At 35.5% G+C, this 19,003-nt stretch overlaps 3 protein-coding genes across 3 annotated transcripts; all 3 read right to left on the bottom strand.

The window, feature by feature from the left end:
• Positions 1-869: 869 nt before the first annotated feature.
• LOC137810732 (disease resistance protein RGA2-like) lies at positions 870-3,799 on the bottom strand. The gene has a single exon (XM_068612145.1). It carries the CDS (start codon positions 3,735-3,737, stop codon positions 948-950), a length of 2,790 nt encoding a protein of 929 aa, XP_068468246.1. The 5' UTR covers positions 3,738-3,799; the 3' UTR covers positions 870-947.
• A 367-nt stretch (positions 3,800-4,166) lies between these two features.
• LOC137810393 (uncharacterized) lies at positions 4,167-5,548 on the bottom strand. The gene is made up of 2 exons (XM_068611633.1): positions 5,257-5,548; positions 4,167-5,122 (listed from the first exon to the last, which is right to left on the bottom strand). Exons 1-2 carry the CDS (start codon positions 5,486-5,488, stop codon positions 4,329-4,331), a joined length of 1,026 nt encoding a protein of 341 aa, XP_068467734.1. The 5' UTR covers positions 5,489-5,548; the 3' UTR covers positions 4,167-4,328.
• Positions 5,549-15,541: 9,993 nt separating this feature from the next.
• On the bottom strand, positions 15,542-16,482 carry LOC137808229 (secreted RxLR effector protein 161-like). Its single transcript, XM_068609248.1, has 2 exons — positions 15,808-16,482; positions 15,542-15,559 (listed from the first exon to the last, which is right to left on the bottom strand). Exons 1-2 carry the CDS (start codon positions 16,480-16,482, stop codon positions 15,542-15,544), a joined length of 693 nt encoding a protein of 230 aa, XP_068465349.1.
• Between the last annotated feature and the right edge of the window lie 2,521 nt (positions 16,483-19,003).

The following is a 19,003-nucleotide window of genomic DNA, read 5'->3' as shown; positions in this document are numbered from 1 at the left end:
TTCCACTGGTATCATGGTATCTGACCCATATACCAAACTGAAGGGAGTCTCCTTTGTTGTTGATTAAGGAGTGGTGTGGTAAGCCCACATAATTTTGGAAAATTCTACTGACCAGGTCCCCTTTGCTTTTTCTAACATCCTCTTCAATCCTCTCAACAAAACTTTGTTAGCTTATTTAACCTACAATTGTAGTAAATAAGGCTTTAGGACACGAACAATGTTGATTTCTTGAGGCGTGGGTAATCACTGTTTGTAAGGACTTATCTGCAGTGTATTGCGCAAGTTTCCCAAGATACAACAAGAACTTATCCAATAATCTGAGGATATCAGAACCAACAAGTAAATATTGAAGAGTAAAAACAGAAATGCCGTTGAAAAGTTTGCCGGAAAAGGAGGAAGACAATCCTTTGATCTAGGTGGCGCCAAACCTAGACCATCTTGAAACTGCAAAGAAAATTGTCCAACTTCCATTTCTTTTTTGGGTGCACAAAACTCTCCCCTGATCTGAAACCGAACAGGCATGTTCACTGTGTAATCTCAACAACTCTTACTTAATTTCCACAACACTCTATTTTAATATCTTTGGCGATATCTGAAGGGTTCCAACAATCTGTGGTTATATAAGAAGATAATCATATGCTACAAAGAAACGGCCGAAATGGATCATGCAAGAGATTTACGGAACTTCCAAACATCACAATTTGTAATTATATCAATTTATCACATTCATCCTTCCGTAATTAATTCATCTAGTATGATCAACATGTTCTTACGAATTGATAAAGCGAAAACAGGAAAATGGTGACTAATTTTATCAATCAAAGACACACTTTAAACAAAGTTTACTTTATACAGTACAAGAACCTTATTTTAATTTAAAAAAAAAAGATTTGACCTATGGATGGTTATTTGATCGATGACTTTAATTTCTGAAAGGAGATGGATTTTTAAGGTGTGATCTGGTGTTCCCTTCTCAGAAATAAAGAAGGGCAATGGTAAATCTCCACTTTCTCCAAACTTTTGAGGTTCAGGCTCGTAGGAAGACACGTCAACTTGGAACAGTCACCAATAACCAATTCACGAAGCAAGCCAAAGTTCCCGAAGCAGTCAGGCAAGGATTCCACGTTCGGAAGATCCCGCAGTATTAAACTCCGAAGCAAGGGAAGGTCTCCAAAGCAGTCAGGCAAGGATTTGAGGTTCGGAAGATGAAGTAACGATAAACTCCGAAGCAAGGGAAGGTTCGCAAAGCACCCAGACAAGGTTTCGACGTTAGGAAGATCCCATAATCTCAACGACTGCAAGGAAGTCATACGTTGTAAAGGCTCATGCAAATGTTCCACCTCTTTGCATCGGTAAACCAACAAATCCTCAAGGCATTCAAAACCTGATGACACATTGAATTTACGACACCCCACAATTGCTAATTCCTTGAGGGAACAAGAACTTGACAGCCACAGTGGAAATTTTGCACCTTTGTATCCTTGCAATGTCAAACTTTGGAGTTGTTGGGTATCAGGTTGAAGGGCTCCAAGAATCTCCTCAACGTTTTCTTGTAATTCCGATTCTTCATTTTCATCCCATGACAAGTACAACTTCTTCAGTTCCTTATTTGACAACTTGGCTTCTTTGGCATCTCTTACACTTTTCACCTTCTCCAGATGCTTTATCTGAAGATATCCTTTCAGCTTTAGTGACCCTAGTTCTGCTAAATGGAACCTTCTTTCCCTACCAACCAAATACGTGCTTAGTTTCTTTAGGCAACTTAACTTCCCTAAATGAGGAGGCAAGCTTGATAGGTTGTAGCAATCCTTCAAAGAGAGTTGTTCTAGAGCTTTTAAGCCTGTTAATCTGTTAGGCAACTCTTTGAGACGATAGCAATAATCTAGTTTCAGTATATGCAAATTCCATAGTTTTCCTAATGATTCTGGAAGAGTTTTGAAGTTACCCTGTGAGAGATTTAAGTATCTTAGATGTTTTAAATCACAAATTGAATTTGATACTTCTTTAACCGCTGTGCACCATAGCACACGCAAAGAGTAGCATTTGAATACAACAGGATAAAGTTGGCCAATGTAGGTTCTCAAAGATTTGACTTGATGCAACTGCATTGAATTAATGGATTCCTCGGATACATCCCACGCAGCCCTATGATCTTGGACATGGTGGATTTTGTCAGACAAGGTAGTTACATCACTGTCATATGTAATGCAACAAACATCTTCTGCAAGAAATTGTGCAAGATCGTGAACAAGATCATGCATCTTGAAACTTTTAACTTTGCCAACTTCATCTGTCTCGATATCTTGGAAAAATGATCTACAGTATAATTCATTCCACATAGAATCACCAGTATCTTCATCATCTACCGTTTCACTAGATGGAATGAATCCATTAGCCATCCAATGTTCAATTAAATCTTGCTTACTTATTGTCTCACCTTTGCGAAACCTTGCACAATATGCAAAACATTGTCTGAGTTTCATTGGTAAGTCTAGGTAACTTAATCTCAAGACAGGTATTACAGAGTTTTTTTCATGTTGTGCTAAACTCCACAGGTTGCTTTCCTTAACAGAGAGCCACTCTTTTTCCTCTCTTTTGAAACTTAACATACCTCCCATTGCTTTCACTGCAAGAGGCACTCCCCTACATTTCCTTACTATCTCCTTCCCTGTTGACACAAGCCCTACCTGTTCTACCTCGTTTTGTCCAAAGGCACGATGTTTAAAAATTTCCCAACAATCATTATCAGATAGCACTGGTAATTCATGAGGAGGCACTGTTCCCATGCTAGCGGCAACTGTCTTTGGGAGGCGTGTAGTTACCAAGATAAAAGAACCCTTTGCATCATCACAAGACAATAATACATATTTCAGCTGTGACCAACTCTCTGGTTCGTCAATCCACACGTCATCCAAAACAAGCAAATATCTTTTTCTTCGAAGCAGATCTCGTAGTCTTACTTGTAGAGGTTCTAGATCCATATCCTCACAGGGATGCCTAGATGCTGCTTCAATGATAGCCTTTATCACTCTCTTCAATCTGAAATCTTCTGAAACACGGACCCAAATTCTTAACTCAAAGTAGTTGACTATCCTCTCATCCTTGAAGATAAGCTGGGCAAGTGTTGTTTTTCCAAGTCCACCTTCACCTACAATTGTATAGACTGATGCATTCTCAGAATGAGAATCATAACCAGTCAAAAAGTCTACAATTTTGTCTCTATCTCCTTCTCTCCCGTAGACTTTTGATTCAGTGACGAATAACGTTTTTTGACGCCATTCAGTTACTCCACTCTCTCTCCGAGGAACCATCTCTATCTCAGTCAAGTGAAACTTAGTACTTTCTTCAGCAATTGCTTCCAATCTCTCACTAATTTTTTTCATTTTCTTAGCATTTTTGCAGCGAAAAGCAACATTCTTGGGATGAAAAGAGGATAAGCAAGAGCTTTGTACCTTGTTTGATGGACCACACTTGACTCCTTGACCCTCCAATCTCAATGATTCAGAGGCAAACTCATCCAAGATGTCATCGAGGACGTGAGCTGCATCTTTTAGCTTTCCCAGCCAATCTTTTACAGGTCTATTAGAGAGCTGTTTCTGCTCAGCATCCTCAAGAGTACCCCTGATTGTAGTAAGCAAACTGGCAAGCCTTTTCGTGTCTTGATTGAAACCCAAGCATAGTTCCAGCTCGAGTGAGTTCAAATTCTCAAGCACAGTTTCAAGGATAGCCCCAGCCATGTTGCAACTCTGAAAGATGGAGATTGAAGAGGGGGGGCTGTATGAAGCAAGAGGGAAGAAGATTAACAAAGAACAAGTTTTATTTGCACTTAACATGTGGTTGCCTACCAAAAAATCATTGTAAGCAAGCCAAGGTTTCTCAAACAGTAAGGCAGGAATCATTTAATGCAACAATCTCGGAATAGTTTAAAGCAGTTGCATGCACAAGTCACCAGGATTCCCTTAACCACTGATGACATTTCAGTCTTCTATAGATGAGATTTGGAGTGTACACAAAGCCTTTCCTTTTTCTCCTTATGTTTCTGAGATTATAGAACTAGACTTATTATCTGCTACATTAATTTTCATCAGCTTTTTCTTTATTCCTTTTCCCAAAGGGCTTCTATTTGAGATTCCTACACCACAAGAGCTATTGGGTTGGGTGGAAAATAAACAGAAAATAATTTTTTATTCAAATATTCAATACACGTTAATACAAGACTTGCACAACATTGAAATACAGGAAAGATTTAACAACTTTTAAGACATTAATTTTAGAAGGTTACAGACTTTCACCTCAAGTAGGCATATTAAGTTTTTGAATGAGATTTTTCATTTCTTGCAAACGATTCCCAAGCCATAAGAAAACTTGGAGCAATCAAGGGTGCCCATTAACTCTGCACTCACTTCAGTGGCCTCAATGTGATGGGAAGTAGGTGGTGAGAAGACACAAGAAGCACAGTTTGGAGAAAGCAAGGAGGTAGTCCTGTATTTGTCCTCTCCTCCAACAACAGGCATTGCCACACCAACCTTTGCAGGGTTCTCAAAATCTTCCCTGTAAGTCCTCCCAAGCACACCATCCACCTTAGGGGACAACCCGAAGAATCTGAATTGAACTTCCAAGTGGGCAAAGCAATCATCCTGAGGCACTTGGTAGTTGTGAACTGCATCATCTTCTTTGGTCACTGGCACCACATTCACCAAAATTTCAGCAACATCCTCTAGCGTGACTATGACACTGTTCCTGGCAGCTACTCTCTCCACTTTCACATCTTTTTGTGGAGAGTGCCAAGTGGAGAGAGGGCCCTGAGGGAGAAGTAGACGGTTTCCATTGTATGTGAATTTGAGATGGTCAACATCTTCATTCCATTGGGATGTTTTGGGAGCTTCAAGTGATAAGGTTTTGGAGTTGAAAAGGACTCCAAGGGCTTGAATCCATGTGTAGTCTCTGGCTCTACCTGCTGGCCTGTGTCCAATGAAGCGAGCATTGATTTGAAGGGAGGAGTCAGAGACTAAGGCGAAGTGTTCATTGGTCTTTCCGTGGAAGTAGAACACTCTCCCATCCCCACCAATGAAACGAGGGTCATAGCAACCTGATCCTGGTGCATTGCAGTTTGGTTTGCGACCTTCAAATCACAAAAACCAATTTTATCAAGCATGTTATAATGTATCTTCTAACTCAATTCTAGTTGAAATAAGTAGCAAAGAGAAATTGTTTGAAGGGTAGAAAGAGGAAGAATGAAAGGATGGTTTGTCTTACTTCTGCATACAGCCCTGCATATGGGTTTGTCACAATCAATTTGACAAACCTTAGCCTTAGGATCTGTTGATTCACTGCTGGGGCACTCATTTGGACATCTAATGTATTTTCCATAGCATCTAGTTCCTTTGGTGCTACATTGCCTGTAATAATATGCATTGGCCTGCAGACTCAAACATGACACAAACAATAACACAGCAATTATGATGGAACTGCCTTTAGTGATCTCCATACTTAAACCTCTTAGTTGATGAAATATGAGAAAGAAACAAGAGAGTTAGAGCCAAATTTATAGATGCAACATCCACCATGTTGCTTGCTTATTGTGAAGGTGGCTTTTGCAAACTTGCAGCCTAATCTATTGCTGGATCAAATTTAAAGCACGAACATGGGTTTGGATGATTGAATAAAGAATCATCAAAGGGATTCACATAATTGTTGTCTTCTTATAGAAGGGTATATGAATTTCAAGGTGTTAACTCATTCCTTCAACTGCAAAATTGGTGTATGAACTCCTCATCAATGCACCTGCCAAGCTTATGGGAGAGGTAAGGGTGAAGTAATATATTAATTATAAATTTAGGATGTTTTCGTGTACAACTTAATTGCAATTTTAGTTCCGACATTTTATGAATTTTGTATTTTTTAAGTTTAGTTTCTTAATTTTTAATTATTCATAATTTTGATCCTGAATTTTTATTTATAAAATTGTGATCATTTAATGTTTAATTATTTATAAATTTTATTTGATGTTCAGTTTAGTCATCCGTAATTTTTATTATTTTGGATATAGTAAAAATGAAAATTGTAAACAATATTGGTATAAGACTTAGGGTATATGACACACTACAAATAGAAGGAATACATTATAGTTATGGTCTTTTCATCACGTAATTTTAAAATAAAAACTAAATAAATAATTAAAAATTGAGAAACTAAAATTACATAAAATAAATTAAGGAATTAAAATAATAAACAATAAGAGACACAAAAGTGAAAGCAAAATAAAAACGAAACTTACGCAGTTCCTTGACCAAAGAAAGGATGAAGAAAACATAATTTTACCGTCCATAAGGTATATGTTTATATTTTTTTTCTAAGCGCACAATTTATTTATTTATTTATCATAAACACTGCGTTTCCATTAAGCATAAAAGAAAGTCTCAACTTTTACTTTTTCATATTTACTTAACTTAATTCTGCAAAAATGCATGTATGATGTATCTTCATGCACGTTAAACATCCAAGCAAAACTGCAGTTATATGAAAAGGATGTATACAAATGCACTCAAAATACTAAATCAGATCTAAAGAAAGAAATATATACTAAATTATTTTTTTGATTAGATATTATTTATGGTAACAAATACATCTTTTACTTTTAACAAATGATTATCCTTTTATAGTTTTATTTTAATTGATAAGTCGATTATTTCATAACAATTATATAGGAGAAATATTAATGTTAAAAAAAGTAAAAAGTTCACGTTTCAAAATTACAAAAGTTTGATGTTGAGTATAACTTCATAATGTTTATTATTCTGTTATATTATTTTTTATTATTTTTATATAAATAAATAATTTTATGTGTGTATTTTATACAAGGATTTGTCTTATTTCTCTTTTTTTTTTAAATTTTAATATGGCATGAGAGTTAGGTTAATATCATTGCCTTTCAGTGGACCCACTATTCATTGTTTTTTATTTTATTACCGTTGTTGTTTTACACGGAAAAAAAATAAGGGGAGGTTATAAATGATATTGAAAATGGTAACCCCGTTCATTCACACCAATGACTATTAATGAAGATGACGATGTAGTTGATGATGTATATGCAACCCGTAAACACCACAGTGAAGGAATTTACATATGAGCACTCAACCCACTATGGTAATAAATTTAGAAATTTTTTTATAATACGCATTTACAATTTTATGTATTTATTTTATATGATTTTCTTTCGATGCAAATTAATTAATGTTTGTTACCTAATTTTTTAACACAGATATGACTGACGATTAGACTCCAATCAGACCCTGATCCGGACGAGGCAACAAAGGACCTACTAGATTGAAACATCTCTCATTGAGACGTGTTGTTGGTCAAAAGACACCAGTTGACATTAACGTCAACACTGGAGTGGCTTATGGTCCTAATGCTGAGAAGTTTAGCAGCTATCTTGGAGTTGTTTCTCGTGAGAGACTCTCCATTTTGATTAATTCATAGGATGATGTGTCAAAGGTTGATCGGAACATGCTTTGGGAGGATGTTCAGGTAAGCTTTACATTATTATCGTTATCATATAATGCTTTTTAATATTCATTGATAAATTTTAATTTGATATTATTTTGCAGGAAAATTTTGAAATCCCTAATGTGGAACCGCTACGATCAAAGATCATATCCAATATCGAAATTAAATTTCGTCACTACACCGACGACGAAATATATTTTTTGCAAGTATAAAGGCGAAAGTTCTTGTTTAAAGTACAAACGTATTGATGAAGCGACATGACATCTTTTTGTTCAAAGCCGTGATTGTAAAGCGTGTAAGTAAGTGAAGTTACTTAACTGTTTTTATTTATATAACATTAATAACTTAATATTATTTAATTCACTTTCTTTATTTCATTTATGACAGGATCGTCGCAAGAAAGCTCAAGACATAGCATTAAAGAATGTTACCCCACACGTACTGTCTCGTTTGGGGTATCAAAAGCTTGAGTAATCACTGATGGTGGAAAAGGAGCAATCCAAACAGGAGACTGGGTATGACATTGATACAGGGGTCACTTCTCTTCCATCACCACCTTTGATCCATGTAAAATGGAAGCCCGAATTAAAAAGTCGGGTGCATTTAGTTATGAGCAATCAAAGAGAGTCTGAGAAAAAAATTTGTAAGTTATTTTTATCTTGTTTTGCATTTATTTTAAAACATTAATTATATTAAAAACTTATATGATTTTGGTCTCTTTCAGGATTCCTTGGTTGAGCAAAGCTCCCAAAGTCATTTTGTACCTGAAGGTCGCCGTGATATCTTGGTTGAAGGAATTGGACGACCTGAGCATTGTGGTCGTGTTCGTGCAGCTGGAAAAGGGGTTGGAATTAAACTATATTTTGGAGTTGCACCATAACACTCATCCTCCTCCCTCGCAACAGAGACCAAAGCAGAAATGATGAGTAAGATACGTCAAGAATTAATGGAGGAAATGAGAAAGGAAGCTGAACGAATGCAGCTAGAGTTGCGACACGAGTTTCTAACACAACAAGTTTGTGTTGAGCCGGCTGAGGCACTTGTTAGTCCCGCTCCCAAGAGCACCAAGGGGAGTTGTGCAGCTCCTACAACATCAGGGAGGATATCATTGGCCAGACAAGCCAATGTGAGCTACTTGTAGAGGGCGACATGCTTCCTCAAGTGGTGGCCATTGGAAAAGTCTATCAAGAGGCCCAAACACCTGATGTGGCAAAGGTAACACTGGAAAGAGTACAAGTAAATGATGTTTGTGTTCCACTACCTTCAGATGAGGTAACAACTGTGGTTAATGCATTTCAGACATTCGTAGCTTGGCCCAGACACCTCATTCGAATTATACTAGAACCTCCGGTAATAATTTCATTTCATTATATTAATTTATATTTATATATTACATCTAATTTAATACAAATGTTCTTTATTTTATAGAAACCTTATCGGAAACCAAGTCCGAAAAGGAAGCAGGAGGTTCTGATTGATGACCCTATAACTTCCTTAGTTGCAACTGTTAGAGAGATTGGTCATAACCCTATGGACATTCCATGGGATGATACATTTTTTTGAAATAAACACTAACATTCCATTATACACATACATGTCAAATTTGTTAGAATTTGTAGCTGGAGATCTGAAGCTCAATATAAATATAATTCAATTTTTTATGATGTAAGTGTCTTTACCTATATTTCAATTTACTTTATGTTAAATTATTATTGATTATGCTTTAACTAATAACTTGTAGGTTTTTGCAACGATTTTCTATCAATGAAGGGAATGAAGATGTGTATGGATTCTTAGATCCCTCATATACTAACCCCACTAGAACAAAGAAAAGTCAAACCCAATCATACATCACTAACACCCAGGAAAAAGAGGGAAAACAAATTTATTTATGCCTTTATATTAATAAGTAAGTTTAATTATAAGTCGTCAATTATTACTATTTCATGTTTTTAATATTTACTAACTCTTTTCATGGATGATATAGGGGTCATTGACAGTTACTTGTCTTATCCACAGTTGATAAGACTGTTGTGCGGTTTTGTTCCCTACACAAGAAGTCATCCACACATCTGAAGAATATGATTGATAAGTAAGTACAATATAAACTTAACTTCGTATGTTACTAATTAAACATCTACTAACGTGGTTTTTTGTATTAATTAGTTCATGACATTGATATAACATCCTAAAAGGTTGATCCAATTTAAATTTTCAAATTCTGAAGTGGATGACACTAAAGGTTTGCAATTTTTGTCTTTCTCTTTTCATTGTTTATCAATATTGACTTTTATTTTTTATTGAATTATAGTGTAATAGACAACCAGGAAGGTATGAGTGTGACTATTACGTTATGCAATGGATGGTTATCATTGTAAGACTAGGCCTTAAAAGTGATTGGGATCAGGTAACATGATGGTAAATTATTTTTATAATTCTTTAACATATATGTATCTTAACACTAATTTATGTGAACCTTATTTTGTAATGCAGTTTTTCACAAATGAGCAACCAATGTCTTTGGTTGCCATAGAATATGTTAGACATTCTTGGTCCACATATTTCCTAAGTTTTTATAACTATAGGATAGTTAATCAATAGTGTAGGAATTAGATAGATAGATAGGAATATAGGAAAAGATATTATTAATGTTTGTAATACATTTTTATCAATATATATAATTTGATTCTCTGAATTTTTGTATTTGTCTGGTTGGGTTATAATTGAGCAGATCAATTTAGATAGGAATTAGCATTAAACACAATGTACTAAAAACAATAACCATTTACAAGGGCAACTATTTACCATAGCTACCCTCTTATATGCAGTGCAAAGATTTATAAGGGCGGCTATGGTAAATAGCAGCCTTCTTATATGCTTTAGAATGATTTATAAAAGGGAGATGTAAAAGGGTGGCTTTTACCATAACCGCCCTCTTTGTTTGAATGCGTACAACTTATAAGGACGGCTTTTACCATAGTCTCCAGCCGCCTTCTTCTCTTTTGGACATAAGACTACACGTACATCAAAGGCGACTAGAAAGTCAGCATTTTACAATGAAAATAGTCGCCCTCTTTAAACCTTTTTATACCAGTGGTTGTTTATTTATAGATAGCAATAATAACATAATACCATAACAAAATGACAAAAACTATGGGCTAAGCCCGTTACATTTAACACTCTCCTTCAAGCTTGTGCATATAAATCGTATGTACCAAACTTGTTACAAATATAATCAATTTTATGTACTTATATATTTAGGGAAAATATTTGTTAACTAATCATTTGAATTAACAAACTCAGTGTTGATGTCTCCAAATACAATCTTTTCTCTAATGAAATGACAAACAATCTCAATGTGTTTGGTTCTTTCATGAAAGACAAGATTTGAGTTAATATGAAGAGCAATTTAATTATCACATATGAGTGTGGTTTGAGTGACCACTCCGAATTGAAATTCTTTAAGTAAGTTTTTAAGTCAAATTAGTTAGTTCACAAGTAGTTAAGGCCATAAGTCCATATTCTGCTTCAACACTAGATCTTGCCACATTATTTTGTTTCATGCTTTTCCAAGAAATCAAATTGTAACCAATAAATACACAATATTTAGAAGTGGGTCTTCTTTCAAAAAGAGATCATGTCCAATTAGCATATAAATAATATACAACTCTCGTATAATTATTATGACCATATAACAAGACTTTTCCAAGAGAACCTTTAATGTACTTCAATATACGAAGGATTGCATTCCAATGATCAACACGCGGTGAATTAGTGAATTGCTCACCACACTAACTGCAAATAAAATATTAGGATGAGTAATGGTGAGATAGTTCAATTTTCCAACTAATCTTCTATACTTCTCAGGATCTGTAAAATGGTTCAAATTCCTAAATTAGGGGTTGAATTATAGTTATATTATAAATAAAAATCCATGAATGTCTATCTTTTAATATGAAATATTACTGAAATATGGCACTTATCTATAATCGATGGTAGATGAAAGCAATATAATAGGGATAGGGATTATGAGTAGAACGTATGCCTTTACAAAGGGCAATGGAAAGATCAGGTTCAACCATTGTAGTCAGAAGAAGCAAAGGAGATGACATTAGAAAAGAGTCATCCGGTGGAGGAGGGGAATCTTTAGATACACTAGACATAACAAGAGGATCCCAAACAACATGAATATTAACTTGATTAGATGAAGACATAGGAGGAGAAGAAGACTTAAACTAAAGGGAAAACTAATTGAATGTAACATCTATTGAAATAAAATAGCGATTAAGAGAATGTGAGAAACATTTGTTGTGATCGAGTGAACCCTAAAAAGACACATTTGTGTAACCTAAGAGATAATTTATCATGATCAAGACTAAAATAACAAAGCATATGGACCCAAAAACTTTGGGAGGTAAAGGGTGTTGGGGTCTATTAATGTCTAAGTTCAAGAGGGGAGGGGTGAATAGAAGTTATAAAATTTTCGCAAACACAAACTGTTTTTCAGTTTATCAGAGGAAAAAGAACAGATTGATTTTAGAATGAACAAATTGATTCATCACAACACTTTAACACAAACAAAACCTTTTCAGATCAGAATTGAGATCAGACAGTGAAATATGGCAAAAGCATATTGGTTCAGTTTTAACAGTTTTGAAGAACACAAAATATGCCAAAAGAGCAATCAAGAGTATTCCACTCAAGGTTTTAAAGACAATGAATCTTTATCAAGGATTTAATGAAGAAAACTATTCTTCCCCTAATCAATTACAAACTTATGTTCAAAAGCTTTGTTTATGTCTTGAAGAACTTTTCCAGATCACAAAGAACAGTTTTTATTAAGCCCAGAATTAACAGGTTTATTCTCAAGTAAACAGATTTCATTCTTGACAGATTAAACAAAAAAACAGAAATTAATGCAGGGTTAAGAAGATTTATGCAAGCACGGTTTATACTGGTTCACTCATAATGAGCTACATCCAGTTTCACCTCACTCCAAGGTGTAATCCACTAAAAACCAATTCCAAACAATTACAACACAACAGTTTTTGAAACCTACAAGAACAATACTAACAAAGCTGAAAAACCCTATTTCAGCACACCTTGCACTCCAAGAAATCCTATCAAAGACACTTACACCTTTACAAACAAAAATAAAGGAAAGATAACACCTGAAAAGAAGATGCAAGAACTCAAAATCAGTAGTTCAATTGCTGCAGAACTGCACCAGCACCTTCACCAAAATCAAGGTTCCCCTAGAACAAGCACACTGGAAGATCACTTTGGAAAACCTTTCAAAAACTCAATTAAATCATTCTTCTCATACAGAAAGTGTTTAATCTGTGTCAAAATCGTGATTGCTCAACAACCTTTCATGTGAGAGAAGCTTTTCTTTATATAGAAAACAGTTTCTAACTACTTTTCAAAAACCAGTTGAAAAGCTGTTATGAAAACAATAGATTCAGTTTAAACTAAACAGATTTATTTTAGGAAAACTGCCAACTCAGTTAACTGAAATAACTGACTGAGTTGTACCTTTGGTGCCTTAACCAACTTTCGAAAAGCCTTTCAGCAAACCAAAAATAAACCTATTCTTTTACAGAGAAACAAATTTATTTTTGTGCAATATCCTTATTTTTGAGAAAACTCTAAAAAGCTTTTTGGAAAAACCTTTGACCACTTCAAATGCTTGATCAAAGCTTGACTAGGCATCTAGGACAGGTTATGTAGCAAAAGGCAACCTTACACATACACAAGCCTAAATACAAGATCATCTAAACCCAGTACAATCTTCAAAGCAAACTAGCTATTTTCCTACATCAAACACACTAAGACTGGATAGAGAAGAAGCTTCATCCATCTTCAACAATCTCCCCCTTTTTGATGGAGACAAATCCCCTTTGCTTTGCATAGCTTTGAAGGAAAGTCATGATCAATACTTGCATTGCACTTGGCTCCAATATATGCACAAAAATTTGTTAGGTGTAAAACAGAACTTAACAGATTTGAGTATTGTGCTACCTCTCTGCAAGTTTAATACTTGAACCACATCAGCATCATTTATGAGTAATTCTTCAACTATCATAACCTGTGTCAAGCTATTTTTCTCCCCCTTTGGATTCAACAAACAGAATGGGAGCATGGGATAAAAGAAATACAGCATAGCCATTCATAATAGTTCGAAATAAAGCTAGCATAAAGTTCTATTACAAACCAGAAAACAAACATAGCCAGTGCAGAAAATTAGAAACTAAATTGATCAACAAGACATAACAGAAATAGATTTGGAGAGGATCACATGTGCTTATAGTGCAACTCAGCTAGTTGCTCTTGGAACCCTTCAATTTGATAGTCTAAGTGTTGAAGTCTTGCTTGTGTCATTTCGAAATATGTCTTTTGATCATCTGTGAATGTGTCCAGCCTGTTCAGAACCTGTCTTTCAAACATTGATAGAGGTTCACCTCTATATTCAGGTGCTTGATATGCAACCAAAGCGTTGTAATTTGTGGCAGCAACATCTTCATTCATGAACGAGTGGATTGGTGATTCGTCCATGTGCTGAGTTGGTGATTCAACCCTGTGAGATGATGAATGATGCATCCTATGGAATGATGCTTCTGCAGCTTGCACAGTTTCATCTTCCCTATGTATTCCAGCATTCTCTTCCTCTCCATCTCCATGATTAGAGGCTTTATGGTCAGCCCTATGGGCAGCATTTCTTCTGAAAATCCAGCCATCATCCTCCTTGTGAAATCCCATTTTCATGAGTGTAAAATTATCTATCTCACTTGCTGCTTTAATAGTATCATTCCTTTCATTTGTAGTATCCAGTTCAAAGTAATCAATTAGTTTGGACACAAATATTGCAAATGGAAAGCGATAATCAGGGAGCCTTGTGGATTTGAGTATGTGTTCCACCATAGTGCTTACCTAATTTACCTTAAGCTGATTCATTATGCAGTGCAACAATATCAGGTCTTCCTTATGAAGAACATCATGATTGCTTCCTCTAGGAGTGAGTTGCCAAGTAATGATGTGAGTTGAGAGTCTTGGGATTAAACTCAAGTTACCTGCATGAAACCTAGCCACTGGTTCAGTAGGGTTCCTCACACAGCTTCTATAGAATTGCATCTTGTTGAACCCTTGCATTTCAGCAGTGTTCCCTTTGCTCACTTTCAATCCTGAGTATTTGATTCCACCAACACTGCTCCAGATTTCTCTAGTGATTTTCAGCTTTACTCCTTTCACATACAACACAAGATTCTTACCATCTTGTTCAAGATTGCTATAGAACACCTTCACTAGGTCTGGATAAACATTTCCAGTCATCTCCATAAAACTTTTCAGTTTTTTATGCTTGAGAAGAGTTCTTTCTTCTGTTAGATTTTCTTCTCTCAGCCATGAGAATTCCAGCACCTTAGGTACATTGATTTGCTTTCTGCTTGTCTCATGTATGAACCTTGTCATAGCTTCAGAATCTCCAGCAAACCAATTTTCCAGAATACCTTGGCTCCTGTTAGGTTGCTCTTTGGATTTCTTCTTTCTGTGTGAAGAGGATGTCATTGCTTAGTCTGTTGTTACCTGCACCTAATCACCAATAGGTAGTTCCAACTAGAAAGCGATTTAGTATAGCAGTTTATATGAGCAATAATATCAGAATCAAAACTCATAGAGGATCAGATTTGAACCTGGACAGCTTATAGCAAAGATGAGAGACTGTGAAATGTAATTGATATAAACCAGATTTATATAGAACTCAATTCAGATTCTAAGGATCACGAGTTTTGAAAATAAAATCAATGAAAACAGATGCAGTACAAATTTGATTCTTTATTTAGTACAGCAGGTGCATTTTTGAATGATGTAAGAATATATTGGAAACATATTTCAGCTTAACAAATCAAATCTGTTGCACAATCAAGATATCAAATCAGTTAGGATATCCACACATGAATTTCATAAACCTGCTGGTCAATAACCATAAAAGCAATCAATGGTCAAGGAGAGAGAAAAAGATAATTATTTCTCTTTCCTAGTCACAATTGTGATTCTGAAACAGAAAAAAAAAACACGTTTAAGCATAAAGTAACATATTGAAATTGTTACTGCAGGGGACAATTTAAGCTAATGATACCCAATTCATTTAGTAGAAAGTAAAACCTAAGCAAGAGGTTTAGTAAAGAGATCAGCCAATTGAAATTCAGTGCCAATGAATTTAATATCACAAGTTCCATTAGCTATATGCTCTCTTAGGAAATGATGTCTAATTTCAATATGTTTTGTTCTTGAATGCATGACAGGATTCTTAGACAGATTTATAGCACTAGTGTTATCACAATTTATAGGTATCTTGTTTAAGAGAATCCCAAAGTCACTTAGTTGTTGCCTTAGCCATAATGTTTGAGCACAACAACTTCCAGCTGCTATGTATTCTGCCTCTGCTGTAGAAAGTGCAACACAGGCTTGTTTCTTGCAATGCCATGAGATTAGACTTGACCCAAGCATGTGACAAGTCGCACTTGTGCTCTTCCTATCAACCTTGCAACCTGCAAAGTCAGAATCTGAAAAACCAGTCAAGTTTAAGGAAACATTGTTTGGATACCATAGTCCAACATCTTTAGTCCCTTGCAAGTATTTCAGAATCCTCTTAGCTGCATTGTAATGTGATTCCTTTGGATCAGATTGATATCTAGAACATAAGCATACAACAAACATAATGTCAGGCCTGCTAGCAGTTAAGTATAATAAAGAACCAATTAAACCCCTGTATTTTGATTGATCCACTGATTTTCCTGCACAATCCTGATCCAGCTGGCAACTTGTTGAAATAAGAGTGTTGATTGCTTTGCATTGATCCATATCAAACTTCTTAAGCAACTCCTTGCAGTACTTTGCTTGATTTATGAAGATTCCATCCTTGAGCTGTTTTACTTGTAGTTCAAGGAAGAAATTCATTTCCCCTAGCATTGACATCTCAAATTCACTCTTCATTGCAGCAACAAAAGCTTCACACATTTCTTCATTTGTAAGATGATATCATCCACATAGATTTGCACAAGTATAATGTCTTCTCGTTTCTTCTTTATGAACAAAGTTTTATCAGAATTGCCACGGTCATATCCTTGAGAAAGCAGAAACTCACTTAGCCTCTCATACCATTGTCTAGGTGCCTGTTTTAATCCATATAATGCCTTCTTGAGCTTGTACACATGTTCTGGATTTTTGTAGTCTTCAAACCCTAGAGGCTGAGATATAAACACCTTTTCATTAATGTAACCATTTAAGAATGCACTATTAACATCCATTTGAAATAACTTCAATCCTTGTATGCTGGAAAATGCTAAGAGTAATCTGACAGCTTCAAGACGTGCTACTGGTGCATAGGTTTCACCAAAATCTATTCCCTCTTCTTGGTTGTAGCCTTTGGCAACTAGCCTTGCTTTATTTATGGTGATAGCCCCATGTTCATCCATCTTGTTCTTGTACACCCATTTGGTTCCTATGATATTCATCTAATGTGTTCTTGGAACTAAGGACCATACTTCATTGTATTCAAACTGATTCAGTTCTTCCTGCATTGCTGCTATCCAGTTGTTGTCTTGTAGAGCTTCCTCCAGATTTTTAGGCTCTACTTGTGAGACAAATGTCATTGTCTTGCAGAAATTGTTGAGAGAATTTCTGGTTGAGACTCCTTTCTCAATTTTCCCAATCACATTGTCAAGTGTGAGATTCCTGGGAGTCTTCCATTCTTTAGGCAATCCTGCATTTACAATAGATTCTTTGACAATATTTGGATTAGTTGCATCAAGATCACTAGATTGATTCTTTTGCAAAATGGTTCTTAAATCATCCACACCAGGTTCATCCAGAACAAATTTAGGCACAATACAATCTGTTTCATCAAACACAACATGTATATATTCTTCCACAGCAAGCAATCTTTTGTTATACACTCTATAAGCATGTCCATTTATAGCATATCCAATATGTATCCTTCATCAGATTTAGGGTCAAATTTTCCCAGATTATCTTTACCATTATTCAAAATTAAACATTTGCAACCAAAGACCCTAAGATGACTAATGCTAGGCTTCCTACCTTTATACAATTCATAGGGAGTTTTCTTAAGAATAAGTCTAATCAAGGTTCTGTTAAGCACATAAGAGGCAGTGTATACTGCATCTGCCCAAAAATATTTAGGTAAATCAGATTCATTTAACATGGTCCTAGCTAATTCCTCTAATGATCTATTCTTCCTTTCAACTACACCATTTTGTTGGGGTGTCCTAGGAGCAGAATAGCTATGTGTGATCCCATGTTTATCACAAAATCTATCAAACTTTGCATTTTGAAATTCCCCTCCCCCCCCCCATGATCACTACGAATCTATTTTATGCTATTTTCATTTTCATTATGCAGAACCTTAGCTAGTTTCTTTAAGGCTTTATATGCATCATTTTTAGAAGCAAGAAACAAAGTCCATGTATATCTTGAGAAGTCATCAACAATTACCAAAGCATAGTAATTTCCAGCTAAACTAGCAGTCCTAGATGGCCCAAACAAGTCCATATGCAAAACATCTAAAGCTTTATTTGTAGAAACCACATCTTTTAATTTAAAGGAAGTTCTTATCTGTTTTCCCTTTACACAAGCATCACACAATCTGTTATTTTGAAACTTTATATTTGGTAAACCAGACACAAGATCTTTAGACTTCAACTTATTCAAGTGATTAGTATGGATATGAGCTAATCTCCTGTGCCACATTCAAGATTCATCACTTTTTGATAACAAGCATTCATTTTCAGAGCTGTTATTCATGATATCTAAGAGGTAGATGTTATTTACCCTTCTACTTGTGAACAACACCTTACCAGAAGTTTCACTTGAGATTGTACATGTGTTGGTTTAAAAATTGACCTTGTAGCCCTTGTCACACAGTTACCAGATGCTTTAGTCCCTCCACATATAGGACATTCTCAATTGTGGTTGACTCTACAGTACCAACATCTCCTCTTCCAAGAATTCTTCCTCTATTATTATCTCCATATGTGACGTGTCCTTCAACTTTAAGTTTCAGACTTGTGAATTGAGTAACATCACCAGTCATGCCCTTTGAGCACCCGCTATCCAAGTACCACTAATTTTTCCTGCTGTTTTTCTACAAAACAAAACAGATTTAACACATATGGTACCCCTTTCTAGTTTAGGGTCCAGCATGATTAATACCCTTCCTTAGGAAGCCATTTGGCTAACCCTTTGGGAACAAGGTACCTTCTAGCTTTACATGTTCTAGAGATATGCCCATTTTTCATACAGTAAAAGCAAGATGCAGTATGCATAGTATTTGAACTGCTAAAAGAAGAAAAACCTGTTTTGGAAGGAACAAAAAAACTGGATAGCTTTTTAACATTGTTCTTCATTCCAGGATTGTATCCTAGACCATTCTTATTAAAAACAACATTTTGTGAACCCAACAGTGTTTCAAGATTTT

Source organism: Phaseolus vulgaris, chromosome 11 (genome assembly GCF_000499845.2).
Source record: "Phaseolus vulgaris cultivar G19833 chromosome 11, P. vulgaris v2.0, whole genome shotgun sequence".
NCBI classification, from domain to species: domain Eukaryota; kingdom Viridiplantae; phylum Streptophyta; class Magnoliopsida; order Fabales; family Fabaceae; genus Phaseolus; species Phaseolus vulgaris.
The sequence above is the reverse complement of the archived record's forward strand: the minus strand, read 5'-3'. Positions and strand labels throughout refer to the sequence as shown.

Coding starts and splice junctions, on each gene's coding strand:
- LOC137810732 (XM_068612145.1), bottom strand. CDS start 3,737: ATGGCTGGGGCTATCCTTGAAACTGTGCTTGAGAATTTGAACTCACTC.
- LOC137810393 (XM_068611633.1), bottom strand. CDS start 5,488: ATGGAGATCACTAAAGGCAGTTCCATCATAATTGCTGTGTTATTGTTT. Junction 5,123..5,256: donor ATGCAGGGCTGTATGCAGAA/GTAAGACAAACC, acceptor TGTGATTTGAAG/GTCGCAAACCAAACTGCAAT.
- LOC137808229 (XM_068609248.1), bottom strand. CDS start 16,482: ATGTCAATGCTAGGGGAAATGAATTTCTTCCTTGAACTACAAGTAAAA.